Source organism: Eurytemora carolleeae, unplaced genomic scaffold (genome assembly GCF_000591075.1).
Source record: "Eurytemora carolleeae unplaced genomic scaffold, Eaff_2.0 scaffold1515, whole genome shotgun sequence".
NCBI classification, from domain to species: domain Eukaryota; kingdom Metazoa; phylum Arthropoda; class Copepoda; order Calanoida; family Temoridae; genus Eurytemora; species Eurytemora carolleeae.
Window position 1 is genome coordinate 40077 of NW_019398298.1, and position 15029 is coordinate 55105.

General features: G+C 33.4%; 2 protein-coding genes and 1 long non-coding RNA gene across 3 annotated transcripts in view; all 3 read left to right on the forward strand.

Annotated features, from left to right (window-relative positions):
- The window catches only part of LOC111717176 (activating signal cointegrator 1), a 14872-nt gene extending 4310 nt beyond the window's left edge, over window positions 1-10562 (forward strand). Inside the window, exons 6-17 of the mRNA XM_023492686.1 lie at window positions 353-414; window positions 708-750; window positions 1838-1893; window positions 2682-2740; window positions 3356-3400; window positions 4471-4542; window positions 5040-5093; window positions 6030-6126; window positions 6551-6678; window positions 7862-7938; window positions 8110-8170; window positions 10248-10562. Coding sequence (XP_023348454.1) covers window positions 353-414; window positions 708-750; window positions 1838-1893; window positions 2682-2740; window positions 3356-3400; window positions 4471-4542; window positions 5040-5093; window positions 6030-6126; window positions 6551-6678; window positions 7862-7938; window positions 8110-8170; window positions 10248-10379 — 886 coding nt within the window. The 3' untranslated portion in view covers window positions 10380-10562. The remainder of the gene's footprint in view (window positions 1-352; window positions 415-707; window positions 751-1837; window positions 1894-2681; window positions 2741-3355; window positions 3401-4470; window positions 4543-5039; window positions 5094-6029; window positions 6127-6550; window positions 6679-7861; window positions 7939-8109; window positions 8171-10247) is intronic.
- LOC111717173 (uncharacterized) lies at window positions 36-397 on the forward strand. The gene is made up of 2 exons (XR_002768701.1): window positions 36-99; window positions 353-397. It is a non-coding gene; the product is annotated as an uncharacterized LOC111717173 (long non-coding RNA).
- A 518-nt stretch (window positions 10563-11080) lies between the features above and the next one.
- Window positions 11081-13961, forward strand: LOC111717171 (39S ribosomal protein L18, mitochondrial). The gene is made up of 6 exons (XM_023492682.1): window positions 11081-11183; window positions 11924-11981; window positions 12653-12700; window positions 13130-13220; window positions 13491-13549; window positions 13885-13961. Exons 1-6 carry the CDS (start codon window positions 11108-11110, stop codon window positions 13952-13954), a joined length of 402 nt encoding a protein of 133 aa, XP_023348450.1. The 5' UTR covers window positions 11081-11107; the 3' UTR covers window positions 13955-13961.
- Window positions 13962-15029: the final 1068 nt, after the last annotated feature.

Sequence of the window (15029 nt, forward strand, 5' to 3'; positions counted from 1 at the left end):
TGTACATGAAGCTGGCAGGAGATAGCAGAGCTATGTACAGGTATACAGATAGTGTACACTGTACATGAAGCTGGCAGGAGATAGCAGAGCTATGTACAGGTATACATACATACATGAAGATGTCATGTCGTTAGTCCAGTTCTGTGTAGAAGGATATTCCAAAAAAAACATTGGAAAAAAATAATTGTCCTTCAAGTGGATTTTTCCCCCCAAAAAAATAATTTTTAATTTTGTAACAGCTTGAGATTAAGTTGTAAATCGGACATTAAAATCTTTGCATGAAGGATCACTTGAATACACGCCTACAGTCCCTTTAATATGTTTCCCGTGTTTTTTTTTATGAATAATTTAGGGATGAGAAGAAGTTAGAGGCTGGACTAGAGAAAGCACTCGCAAGCAAAAATAAGCTCTTAGGTAAATTGATAAGCATTTAAACAGAAGAATAGATTATTTTAACATAGATTCCAATAAGGTATTATATTTCATATTTAGTAGATTATTTTAACATAGATTCCAATAAGGTATTATATTTCATATTTATTAGATTATTTTAACATAGATTCCAATAAGGTATTATATTTATATTTATTAGATTATTTTAACATAGATTCCAATAAGGTATTATATTTATATTAGATTATTTTAACATAGATTCCAAGAAGGTATTATATTTCATATTTATTAGATTATTGTTTCAAATGTTTTAGTGCAAAATTTAAGGTTTAAATTGATGAATTGTGATATAACTAGGTAAGCTAAAGGGTTAACTTGCTAAGGATGAGACTTCAGAGACGATTGTACGGAATTTGTTTAGTCCGTTTTCTTGTATTCAGGGTTTCCTTGAAGGCCAAAATTGGATTATTTCTGTGCTTAATCATTTAGTAAACCGTCAAAATACTCAATTGAATGCAGATTCCAAGAACAAGCTTAGAGTTTTGGGTCGTCTTTACAGCCTCATCCTTTGTGGGTAACCCTGTAGGTACGCTTAGTTGAGTCACTTTCAAGGGTAGAGATTTTCGATTGTGGTGGGTTGGTCTGGGGGGGGTGATATAAGTTGACAAATATTTTTGTTACTTTTTCTGGTCATTGTCTTTCTAAAATTCCTAGCATCTAATTTCTGAAGTCAACTGCAAGCTGGAGGCAGGTGGAGGGAGTAATTTGTTATCTAAATATGGTCCATTAGAGAAGTAGTTGATCTTAGTAGATCTAGTTGGACTACTACTTTCACTAGAGGGAACTTGTAGACACTTCATTTATTAGAGTGTCATATAGTCAATTTATAACATTACCCTTTAATTCTTTTGCGGATTTATGCAATAGAGAAAAAGAAATAAAATGACAGAATTTTTGATATTTTCTTAATGATTACATTCATAAACAAATGAAGGATGTGAATCTTAAATGGAAGTTCTTTAGAAATAACGTGTGTAGTCCCATTAATTAGTTCAATTTAATGGTTAACTCCTGAACAAAGAACTGCGCTGGCAGCTAAGAAATAACGTGTGTAGTCCCATTAATTAGTTCAATTTAATGGTTAACTCCTGAACAACGAACTGCGCTGACAGCTAAGAAATAACCTGTACTTCCCTTGAATTAATTCTAATCTAGTGGTTAACTCCTGAACAACGAACTACGCTGACAGCTAAATAATAACGTGTACTTCCCTTTAATTAGTTCTAATTTAGTGGTTAACTCCTGAACAACGAACTACGCTGACAGCTAAGAAATAACGTGTACTTCTCTTTAATTAGTTCTAATTTAGTGGTTAACTCCTGAACAACGAACTACGCTGACAGCTAAATAATAACGTGTACTTCNAATATTGTTTATATTTCAGGTCTAGGCTGGATCGAAGGATTACCTTTGATTTCGCCGGGCGACGTGTTGTTGAAGGTAAAAAATCAAGTTATCAATAAAAATTAAAAAATGTCGACAAACAAAGAATATTGAATGGTAATATTGGGTTAAAGGAACTGAAAGTGTAATTTTAAATGATCCCTCACAACAATACTCTTGAAAACCTTTACTTGATCAAAGAATGTTGAAGATATCATTGTTTCTCTCACTAGAAAAGTTTTCATTCTGAACATCTCCACCATTATTTATTTTAAGCCAGAAAGCGCTCTTAGAGAAACCACAAGTGTAAATAGACGGTTTCAGTATAAAAAAGCATGGATATCGTAATCATATTTGACCAGATAAGGCTTTCAAGGGCACCAGTTGAAAATCAGGCATTGTCATCTTTGCCTGGAGGGTCATTTGAAATTACGCTTACAGTCTCTTTAAAATCTTAAACAAGGAGGCTACTTATGGGTTAAAGCTCTTTGTACTTTGTTTGTACTGTGTTTGTACTGTGTTTGTACTTTGTACTGTGTTTGTACTTCGTTCGTACTGTCTTTGTACTTTGTTTGTACTGTCTTTGTACTGTGTTTGTACTTTGTACTGTGTTTGTACTTCGTTCGTACTGTCTTTGTACTTTGTTTGTACGGTGTTTGTACTGTGTTTGTACTGTGTTTGTACTGTGTTTGTACTGTGTTTGTACTGTGTTTGTACTTTGTTTATACTTTGTGTTGTGTTTGTACTGTGTTTGTACTGTGTTTTTACTGTGTTTGTACTGTGTTTGTACTGTGTTTGTACTGTGATTGTACTTTATGTGTACTAATAGGTTAACTAATGTTTAGATGACAGCGTGCCTGAATACAACGTTGAAGAGGATAAGCGTTTGATGCAATTATTTAAGGTAAACAAAAACATAATTTATAATTCTAAAATAAATATTTTTTCAGTTCTATTTCTTACACTACATTTCCCACATGTTCATAACGGAACATAAAATAAAATTATTTATCACTAGCTGAAAGGCCCGTGGGAAAAAAAATTGGGGGGAAAACAATTTAAAAAACGAATTTTTAGCCTATTACACCACCCGGGCACCCATCAGTGTCCACAAAAAAATTCAGCCCATTCGGTCCAGCCGTTTGGCCTGCTATATGCAACATAAATATAAATGTCTTGTTTTATTAAATTGATTTGCGAAAATTTTGAATTGTTAGCAATTTGATTTATAATACTAGTAAAATCTTTGAGTTGAACCGGTGTAAAGATTAACGGATTCCGACATCTGGATCAGGGGCGTATATTTTCTTGAAAAATCTCCCCCCTCTCCCCCTCTCCCCCTCTCTTTTGAAAATAATTTTTTTTCCCCGGAAAAAGGATGAAAAAACTTGCATTTTGTTGCTTTTTTTCCCCGGATCTTCAATAATAATACCCCCCTTCCCCACGGGGGGGGGGTAATTCTCAAAAATATACACCCCTACACTGAATACTAATAATAACTCGAAATGTATTTTTGTAGAACGACCAGTTTTCAGTTGAAGCTGAAATCAAGAGAAGAGAAAAGGTAAAATAATTTTTTCTTAAATTTGAAAAACAAATATTTAAAGGTTCTGAAGACGGGATTGCAAGTGACCCTGTAATTTATAGAGTGGCATGTCTTATTCATTAGGGTACCTTTAAGTGTTACTTACGAATTTCTTCCAAAATTGTTATACATTGATATACATTGATATACATTGATATACATTGATATACATTGATATACATTGATATACATTGATATACACTGATATATACATTGATAGACAATATACAATACATTGATATACAATGTACTTTGATATACACTGGTATATACATTGATATTTAATATACATTGATATACAATATACAATGTACTTTGATATACACTGATATATACATTGATATACAATATACATTGATATACATTGATATACATTGATATACATTGATATACATTGACATTCATTGATACACATTGATATACAATTTACATTGATATACATTGATATACATTGTTATACATTAATATACATTGATATACATTGATATACATTGATATACATTGATAGACAATATACAATACATTGATATACAATGTACTTTGATATACACTGGTATATACATTGATATTTAATATACATTGATATACAATATACAATGTACTTTGATATACACTGATATATACATTGATATACAATATACATTGATATACATTGATATACATTGATATACATTGATATACAATATACATTGATATACATTGATATACATGGATATACATTGATATACATTGATATGCATTGATATACAATATACCATTGATATACATTGATATAAATATACATTGATTTTCATTGATATACATTGATATACAATATACAATATACATTGATATACATTGATATACAATATACATTGATATACATTGATATACATTGATATACATTGATATACAATATAAATTGATATACATTGATATACATTGATATACATTAAGACACATTTATATACATTGATTCACATTTATATACATTGATTCACATTTAAATACATTTATATACAATACATTTATATATACCTAAACATAAATAAAATATGTAAATAAATTAGGAGGGAGTGGGAAGCGTTCTAAATCCCAATATGGAGGCAAGACCGGTTTATGATGATACTCTAAATTATGAGGTGAATTTTCAATGATTATGATAATTTTTGTTTTTTTTAATCAAATTATTAAATTTTTAATATTTATTTTATTTTTAAATTTTTATTTTTTAAATAATTTTATAACTAAGAATAAGTTGGACAATCCCTTTAAAACTAAGAATAAGTTGGACAATCCCTTTAAAACTAAGAATAAGTTTGACAGTCCCTTTAAAGCTAAGAATAAGTTGGACAGTCCCTTTAAAACTAAGAATTATTTGTTCTGTCCCTTTAAAACTAAGATTAAGTTGGATAGTCCCTTTAAAACTAAGAATTATTTGGACAATCCCTCTAAAACTAAAAATAAGTTGGACAATCCCTTTATAACTAAGAATAAGTTCCTTTAAAACTAAGAATAAGTTGAGCAGTCCCTTTAAAACTAAAATAAGTTGGACAACCCCTTTAAAACTAAGAATTAGTTTATCAGTCCCTTTAAACTAAGATTTTGTTGGACAGTCCCTTTAAAGTTAATATTAAAGGGACGGATGGAACATAGAACGGAGAAAATGAGTCGGCTGCTGGGGAGGGTTCAGGTAGGATTTTTATTTTTACGCGACGTTTTATCATCATGAATTCATATAATTGCAGGGATACATTTTTTTCCCAGAGAACGAAACTTTGTGTGAAGAATCGTTAATCTTGAAAGCATTATCTTGATATCAATGTCGGATCTTTTATAACTTACATGTTTGATCTCTGCAGGGTTTGACCACGGCGGGATATCAGAGAGGATTTTAATTAATCCGCACGTCTGCATACTATGGAGACGTATGCTTTTTTCCGAGATTTACAATAAAAAGTTCTCACTTTTGGAAATATATATTTTTCTTAATTTGATTAACTTTTCCAAATCCTTAACAAAATGATTGCAGTGAAATTCTAGGACTACATTAGCAATCAATCAATCAATCAACCGAACAATCGTACATGTATTAAAATAAATTTTCAATCAATGGAATATTAATCTAATCAAATAAAAAATTAATCAATTAAACTTTTATTCAATTGAATAGTCAATCAATTGTATGTTGAAATAATCTAACTTTCAATTAGTTTATATTTTCATAAACTAGACATTCAATCATTCATTTACCCATTCATCCTAGCAATCATATAATCAATCAATCAATTAATCAACTGTACATTTTATCAACCAATAAATAAATCAAAACAGCTAAACCTTTCATCAAAATCCCATCAACAAACAAGTCAGGAACAAATCCACAAACCGATTCAATCAGATTCGATACCAATTCAATCAATCAATCAACTAATAAACCATCAAAGAAATTAATCATTTCATTAACCAAGTAATTAACCAAGAAATAAATAAATCAACCAACTAGTATTATATACAGGATGGTGCCCTGACCAATAAATCAATCAACCAACTAATATTATATACAGGATGGTGCCCTGCAGGAGATAACATACCAATAAATCAATCAACCAACTAATATTATATACAGGATGGTGCCCTGCAGGAGATAACAGACCAAGGGACCTGTTTATCCATGCATCAGCCCTGGGCCAGCCTACTTGTTATTGGAGTCAAACTACATGAAGGTAGAATATTTCTTGCGATTGTTTTTTCTCACCGATTTGTTTAACTACCCTCGTAACCAGGAAACGTCTTTTAAAGTCACTAGGACGTCACCATGACATAAAATGCAAACCATTTGAAGTCATAAAGGAAAGTGAAGTCAATTAGTCTGCAACTTATCATGACATAAAATGCATCACACATCTTCTTTGTTTCTTATAAGGAAGAAATGCGCAAGTCTCTTTTTCAGAGAACCAATAAATGAAAATGAACAGTTTAAATAAACAAAAAGATGAATATCTAATTCATACTTGATCAAAAAAACTTTTTAGGGTACCATTGTAAATCGAGCATTGCTATCTTTGGATTGAGGGTCCCTTTAAATTATGCTTACATTATGCCTTTAACAGAGGTAGAAAATATCTAATAAGAAAACTAATAAACTAGGTCGAACTTGGTATTCTAATCATCGTGGTCGTCTCTGGATCCATGCAGCTGGTAAAGTACCCACCCAGCCGGAAGTTGATCAACTGCAGAACTTCTATAGAGTACACTCAAACATTCAACCTTACCAGGTTAGTTAGAAATATTCCCGCTAAGTGTCGCTCCTTGTTAGGCATATTCCCGCTAGGTTTCTCTTCTAGTTAAAAATATTCCCGCTAGGTGTCTCTTTTAGTTAGAATTTAGTAAGATTTACTATCATAAACATTGTCTGATATATTAAACTTAAACATCCTTTGTTATATTTAATATTTTGAATTTTAAGACAAATTGCTCAATATCTCAGCCAATTCTTAAGGAACAAAAACGGCAGACCACATTTTGGAAATCTCTAAACAAGGCGCATCTTATGCTACCCAACTCTTGGGAGGCAATGTTAAGATTACAAGATTTTAGCTACAGTATCTCATTTCTGCTTACTCCAGGGCCCACTATCTACCAAAGTTCTTCTTTGATTTGAACCCTGAACTTAACTTTTATAAAAGAACAAATTCTTTTTGTAAAACGAACGATAGCCATAATGAATATTTGTCAGAGTGAAACCTTAAGTACACCATTCAGAGATTTATACATTTTCGCAAAAAAAAACCAGGGTCCACTTTGTTACAAAAGCTGGGAAGCACACCTACAAAATTACATGTACGCTGTCCCAGAATAGTTTAGATCAGTAGATAGAAGCAGACCTATAAGCTGGCCGTGTAAGAAATATTCCCGATGGTATCGCGCCTAGTTAGAAAGTATTCCCGCTAGGTGTCTCTCCTAGTTAGCAATATTCCCGCTAGATGTCCTCCTAGTTAGCAATATTCCCGCTAGGTGTCTCTCCTAGTTAGCAATATTCCCGCTAGGTGTCCTCCTAGTTAGCAATATTCCCGCTAGGTGTCTCTCCTAGTTATCAATATTCCCGCTAGGTGTCCTCCTAGTTAGCAATATTCCCGCTAGGTGTCTCTCCCTAGTTAGCAATATGCCCGCTAGGTGTCCTCCTAATTAGCAATATTCCCGCTAGGTGTCTCCTAGGTAGTAACATTCCCGCTAGGTGTCTCTCCTTGTTAGCAATATTCCCGCGAGGTGTCCTTCTAGTTATATAGTATTCCCGCTAGGTGACTCTCCAAGTTAGAGAATATTGCCGCTAGGGGTTCCCATAGTTAGAAAATATACCCACTAGAGGACTCTCCTTGTAAGAAAATAGAAGATAAATATAAGAAGATAGATCAATTTTAGATATATATCTTCAAGAAGTTTTTTTATTTTTGTCTTTAGTTTCCTCCTCACTATCCTACTTCCTGTTTGGTTGGCTGTGTGGATGTGACTGATGTTCTTTCACAAGAGGAATATAGGTTTATTCATTCATTTATTCATCCTTTCATTCATTCATCCTTTCATTCATCCTTTCATCCTTTCATTCATTCATCCTTCCTTTCGTTAATTTTTCATTCATTCATTGTTTATTCATTGATTATTTATTCATTTATAAATTCAATTATTCATTCATTATTTGTTTATTTCAGGGAAGTATATCCTGATGGCGAGTCCACTTCTCCATATGTATTTATCTGCAAGAACCCCCAGGTATACCCCCCCCCTGACTCTTGAAATAACTCTTTTTCTCCAGGTGTTAAATATGATATATTTTCACGTTTCATGTGCTATAGTGTGGAACATAAATTTATTGTTAAATACGTGTTTTTTGAAAAGAAAGATAGCAAATGGTTCAGAAACTTGCCAGAGTTGATGCCGTAATTTCATTTCTACCCAAAAGAGCATCGAAAATCATAGGGGGGGGGGATCTTCAGCGTACATTCTCAAACTCAGATCTGGTGTCCACAACTCTATATATCACTTTAGTTTCAGTAGAAGTAAATATTTCCATTTGGATGATGAGATAGATAGAAAGATAGATTTAACCGCCATACTATTTCTATTGGTTCAGACTAGTCAACAAACACATGACTGAACCCTGATTGGATCAGACGCTAATGGACTTGGCATACAGGAGTGATATGCCTGTTGCTGAGCTAAATGTTTAAAGTACGGGGTTATCCAGAAAGAAGGCGACTGTAAAAACGACGTAAAGCTCAATGATAAACTGAGACTTTTGCCTTGAATTTAGTCCGTAAATGGAATATATAATGATTTCGCAGATTTAGTATTTACAGACTAGATCCATTTCGTACAGTTGTCTCTGAAGTTAGATCCTTAGTGGGTAACCCTGTATACAATTAATGGGTAACCCTGTATCCAATTAGTGGGTAACCCTGTATACAATTAGTGGGTAACCCTGTATACAAATATTGGGTAACCCTGTATACAATTAGTGGGTAACCCTGAATACAATTAAGGGGTAACCTTGTATACAATTAGTGGGTAACCTTGTATACAATTAGTGGGTAACCCTGTATACAATTAGTGGGTAACCTTGTATACAATTAGTGGGTAACCTTGTATACAATTAGTGGGTAACCCTGTATACAATTAGTGGGTAACCCTGTATACAATTAGTGGGTAACCCTGCAAACAATTATTGGGTAACCCTGTATACAATTAGTGGGTAACCCTGAATACAATTAGTGGGTAACCCTGTATACAATTAGTGGGTAACCCTGCAAACAATTATTGGGTAACCCTGTATACAATTAGTGGGTAACCCTGCATACAATTAGTGGGTAACCCTGCAAACAATTATTGGGTAACCCTGCAAAGGGTAACCCTGCAAACAATTATTGGGTAACCCTGTATACAATTAGTGGGTAACCCTGCATACAATTAGGGGGTAACTCTGTATACAATTAGGGGTAACCCTGTATACAATGAGGGGTAACCCTGTATACAATTAGTGGGTAACCCTGTATACAATTAGTGGGGTTACCTTGTTTACAATTAGGGGTAACCCTGTTTACAATTAGGGGGTAACCCTGTATACAATTAGTGGGTAACCCTGCTTACAATTAGTGGGTACCCTGTTTACAATTAAAGGGGTAACCCTGTATACAATTAGTGGGTAACCCTGTATACAATTAGGGGTTACCCTGTATACAATTAGGGGGTAACCCTGTATACAATTAGTGGGTAACCCTGAATACAATTAGGGGTTACCCTGTATAAAATTAGGGGGAAAAGATTGAATTTCATTTACACGTTCCTTTAAAACAAATATTTAAACAAAAGATCCTGTTATTTTTTTTATAGCTTTTATTTCTTTCGATTAAATACAAATTTTTTTTAATTTAAAAACGTTTTATAGAAAACATTGTTCATTAAAGACATAATTGTATTTATAAAAACCTCTTTTTTTACTAAAATCAATTTGTAAAGTTAACCTGTTTAGGGACTATAAGCATAATTTTAAGTGATTCTTCATGCAAAGATAGCAAAGCCTGATTTTTGGTACCCTTAAAACTTAAATCTGATTAATAACGTAGAAGATAACGTCATTTTCTCTGACTCGAATAATGTTTATTTCTGTCAATTTCTCCATTGATTCTTAAAAGCAATAAATGTGCAAGTCACTTTTGCAGAGAAACCACGAATCAAAATAAACAAAATAAACTTGATCAGACAACATTTTTAAGGATACCGTGGTAAATTGGGCAAAGCCAGCTTTGCATGAAGGGTCACTTGAAATTACGCTTCCAGGACAATGTTTTAGGAACTGTTGATAAAATTCCCTATGTCTGGAAAGCATAAGCTGTTTAACCTGGATCCTAAAATACTAAAGGCAGCGCAGAAGTCCGTTAAGAAGACACCGTCGGAGAGGGGAAGTGGCGTTGCCGGTCTTTAACCACACTGGCGGCGAGGGTGGGGTGTTGTGTTGATTGTTTTTAACTATGTTGGCAGAGGAGAGGGAGTTGTGAAACAGTTATTCAACTACGCCGGCGGAGAGGGAGTGGCGTAGCCGGTCTTTAACTACGCCAGCGGTAGAAGTTCTTTAATTACCCCGGCGGAGGTGAGGGAGTTAGGTTGCCGGTCATTGTGTAGACTGTTTTTAACTACGTCGGCAGAGGAGAGGGAGTGGCGAAACAGTTATTCAACTACGTCGGTGGAGAGGGGGAGTGGCGTAGCCGGTCTTAACTACGCCAGCGGAGGAGGGGGTTGCTTAGCAGTTCTTTAACTACCCCGGCGGAGGTGGGGGAGTGAGGTACTCGGTCTGGGGGTTTATTTTGAACAGTTATCCCTCCTCCCCCAAGGGAGGCTGGGAGGGAATGATTAAGCAAAATATCAACTGAGAAGTTTTTTCCCTTATTATTTTATTAGTCCCATTTCCCTAGTTTTAAGATACTGGGGAATAGAATTTCTAGGGAGGAGGGGAGTTGTTCTGATTTTTCAACAAAATACTTCAAGAGTAAAAGATTGTTCCATAGAGAAGGGGTGGTTCATGAATATTAAAATATAATCTCTGGATTGTGATAGCCTCTGTGATTTTTTTATAAATATTGTTCTTTGTGATATATTCTGATAACATTCTTGTTTAAATATTTGTGTTTTTAACTTTTTTATTTTCAGTAAAAAATGTCCCACATACGTGCAGTATTAGTTCCAAGGTTTAATCGTAATATATTAGCAGCTCTGAGATACTCAACGCAAAGTAAGTCTTCAATTTTTGACAGCATTTTCCCGAATTTTGAAATTAATAGCTTTCCCGCATTTTTACTCTTAGTTTTCCAAGAAAAAAAAGAGTTCTTGTTCTAGAAAATCCGGGTTTCTTTTGAATGTTAAAAATTTTCGTGTGTATTTTCTGCACATTTTTCAATAAAATAACATATTCGAATTTTACTTGAATGCAACGGGCATTTCCAAGAATCTCTAGGTTTTTCCAAACTTAATATTCTTATCAAACATATTTTTCGATGCCCTTTCTTGATTTTTCGTCAAAATTATTATTCCGTTCAAAATGTTTTTTAACATTCATTTTACTAATTTTGTTTTGATCGGTTGGAATTCAAAAATCTAAATAATAAAACAAGACATTATTATATATGTTCCCTATAGCCGGCCAAACAGTTGGACCGAATGGGCTGAAATTTGATGATGGAACGCAAGGGTGCCCTGGGGTTAACATAGGCTAAAAATCAAAAAAAAAATTTTTCAAATTTTTTTTTTAATTCCACGGGCAACGCCGGGCCCTTCAGCAAGTAAATTACAAAACTTAAATTTAACAAATATAAACAAAACAAAGCAAAAAAATAAAGCAAACCAAAATTAAAGATATCTTTTTCGGTAGTAAACATTTTTGTTTCTTTTTTATTAATTAAAAACAATTCTGTCCTTATTGAACTAGGGTTTAGTTATTTCCTAAATCTGGTCCAACGACTCCATCTATTTTAGGCGGAGTACCGGGTAGTTCTGATGCTGCTTACAGTAATAATGATATAATTGCGCCCAGGTTAGATCTGCTGCAATCCCTTCCCCCCCCAGACAACGAGCAATATTTAATCTGGAGATTAAGAAAAAGAGTGGATTAAGCATTAATCCCGATATCCACCATTCTAAAGTTCCCAGCTCTGAATTAAGAATTTTTGAAATTCATTGTATAAATTCATTTTTTTTAATTTGTCATATGAATTATATTTACCGAGGAGAAAATGATCTTTTAAGGAGGCGGGGGGTGGGGGGGTGGTTGACTTTTGTTAAAAATAAATAGGACTAAGATTCATTTCATTTCGATGTGGATCCGGATCCTGGATCCGTCCTTTAAAAAAATGAATCAGGATCTTTAAAAAAAATGGATTCATATCCAGATCCAACTGCTCAAGAATGTTACTTATAAGTATTGTACTATGTTTATTGCTTTTAAGTATTGTTTATTTCTTTTACAAAAACAAATTTCCAAACATTTCTTCTTTTTTTGCAGACATACTTGCTTTACTATATGCGAAGGAAGGTTATACATAACGATATATCAGATTCAGAAAGCGGTTTTTAAGCACTGTAAATAACCCCAGAAAGCGGTTCTTAAGCACTGTAAATAACCCCAGAAAGCGGTTCTTAAGCACTGTAAATAACCCCAGAAAGCGGTTCTTAAGCACTGTAAATAACCCTGTTTTATATTTACAGAGTGAGGAACAGAAATCCCATGAATCTTGAGATGATGTGTATTGGCAGGTATTTTTTTAAATTAAAATATTTTTTTAAAGATTTTGTTTATTGATTAAGATCGGGCTGAAAAAACCCGAATGTGTGCAAAACTTGAAACTCGATTAGAAGCCTTAAGCCATCCCTGCAAAATTTGATTTGATTAGATTTGTTGTGACCAGCGGATATTATCAGATTTTTACGATCAAATCTCAGAATTTTTCTTTTGGTGTATTAACAGGCATCCCATCGTGAGCTTAAGACACTTTCAGCCTAAGATCAAAGGCCCTTTTTTCTTCTTTTTTTCTAAAACTTATTTCCACTGTCCCCAAACTAAAGAGTTTATATATATAAAAAAAGTGGAAGATAAGTATATCTTCTCTGGTTCCAGAATCCTAATTAACAAACTTGCGGATTTTATAAAAAACTTTCGTGGATTTTCATTATTTGGTTGTTTAGAAAGCCTGAAGGATTTCAACTGGATAGTGCTCCCAGGAAATATTGGAATGGGTTAACTTTGCAGATCTCTAACCAGCACACTACAGCAGAGGTTGGTATATTTGGTACATGAGGGGGGGGGGCATTTTATATTCGCCCCCAAGGTTGCCAAGAGCGGGGCTGAAGGTTACCGTTTCTGATATGTTTAACCAATGGTAAAATCCGATTTTCTATTTTTTTGCTATTATTATTCTTATCTTTTAGAACTTTAAAAACACTGCTTTAAAGTTCTTGAGCATAATCACTGCCTTGAAATGATCCTTAGCAATGCTTCGAAATGCTTAAAATTATTTTAAGCATTGTATTAAAATGCTTAATAAAGGTTCGGCACTGGACAGGTCGGGTTGTGGCGAAGGCTTCAACACGAGAATGGCCAATCAGGTTTGGTTTTTTTACTTTTTTGGTTTTTTACTTGTTGGGTTCTTTGATTGTTGTTTTGGTTGTTTGGTTCCAAGATATATGGGGGGGGGGGTGAATACAATTTTTAAAATTATCTTTTCTCCTCTCCAAATATTCAATTTTATGGGAATAAACCTAAAAATAATATATTGGGTGAGGGGGGGGGAGGGGAAACAATTTTTAAAAAAGCATCGAAATCAAATCAAATATATTAATAATTTCAAAATTTTATTAGAACATTAAGAGTTTTGTGCTAGAGATTAATTTAGAATTATATTAGATTGATTGATTGATTGATTGATTGATTGATTGTATAGAAAGCAGCTGTATAACCTGACAGATAGTGCTGCTGTGCAAACCGTGGCAAAAATAATCAGTCAAAGGTAATTTTAGATTTATATACTAGATTGGCATTGTCCGATTTACAACGTTACCCTTTAAACCTTAATCAAGGATTTCGTAGATATTCCTATCTTAATAGCGGGAAATTAAGTGCCAAGAATCTACGAGAGTGTACACCAGCTCGGAGAGTACAGTGTACACTGAAACCTTAACTCTACCGTTACTCAATCTTCAGCTATACAAATTAGGGTATCTACCTCATTGATGTCCGGACAATGGTTTAAAGGTTACCGTTGTGAATAGGACATGCCACTTTATAAATGAAAGGTCACTGGAAATTACACTTACAGTCCCCCCTGTTTCCAAAAAGTGAATGTTTGTTGATTTTACAGTCAACTTCTTGTGTGTATATTTCTTTAAAAATCGTTGTTTTTCAACCACCTCTTTTGAAAGTACTTTTTGTTTCCTAAATCCAAATGTTTGTTATGTCTTGCTTAGGATCCTGATCTGTTGGATTCGCCACATTTTGACTCCCCTTGAAACGGATTTTTTTATGTCTAATTTTCTTTTTAATCTATTTATTTCTATTTATCTATTTATTCAATTAATCTCTCTATCTATTTAACCATCCATTAATATCTATTGATCTATCTTCATATCTATTTTCTAAATATTTATCTATTTATCAATCTAACTGTTGTTTATTTACCTTAAACCAGTTCCTGTCCTAATACAGTAAAATGTACACAACTTGAACCCCCCGCCCCCACTCTCCAATTCCACCTTACATATGATACAACTTGTTTTAATAGAAGAAAAAGACTTTACTCAAGTATTATTGATTTAAAAAATAAAAACTTAAATACATCCTTTTTTTTAAATTTGGGTAAAATAGGCTAAAACTCAAATAGTTTTCATTTTTGAACGGATACGATTTAGAAGTTTATTCCACTACAAGGAAGAGCAGAGAAGGCATTCACTTTGATCAAATTACGTGATTTAAGCGTAGATTTTACATAATTTCCAGTTTATTGACATAAATCCATTTTTTCTCAGGATAAGATTCAGAATTTTATTTCTATAATTGAAAAGGCTCCCTATTTACCAAAATATGTAATTT

Bases quoted from the DNA above. Each gene is read 5' to 3' on its own strand.
- LOC111717171 (XM_023492682.1), top strand. From the start codon at position 11,108: ATGTCCCACATACGTGCAGTATTAGTTCCAAGGTTTAATCGTAATATA. The intron at 11,982-12,652 runs GTTAGATCTGCT...TTATATTTACAG, and splicing joins AATGATATAATTGCGCCCAG to AGTGAGGAACAGAAATCCCA. The intron at 13,221-13,490 runs GTTGGTATATTT...TGCTTAATAAAG, and splicing joins ACCAGCACACTACAGCAGAG to GTTCGGCACTGGACAGGTCG.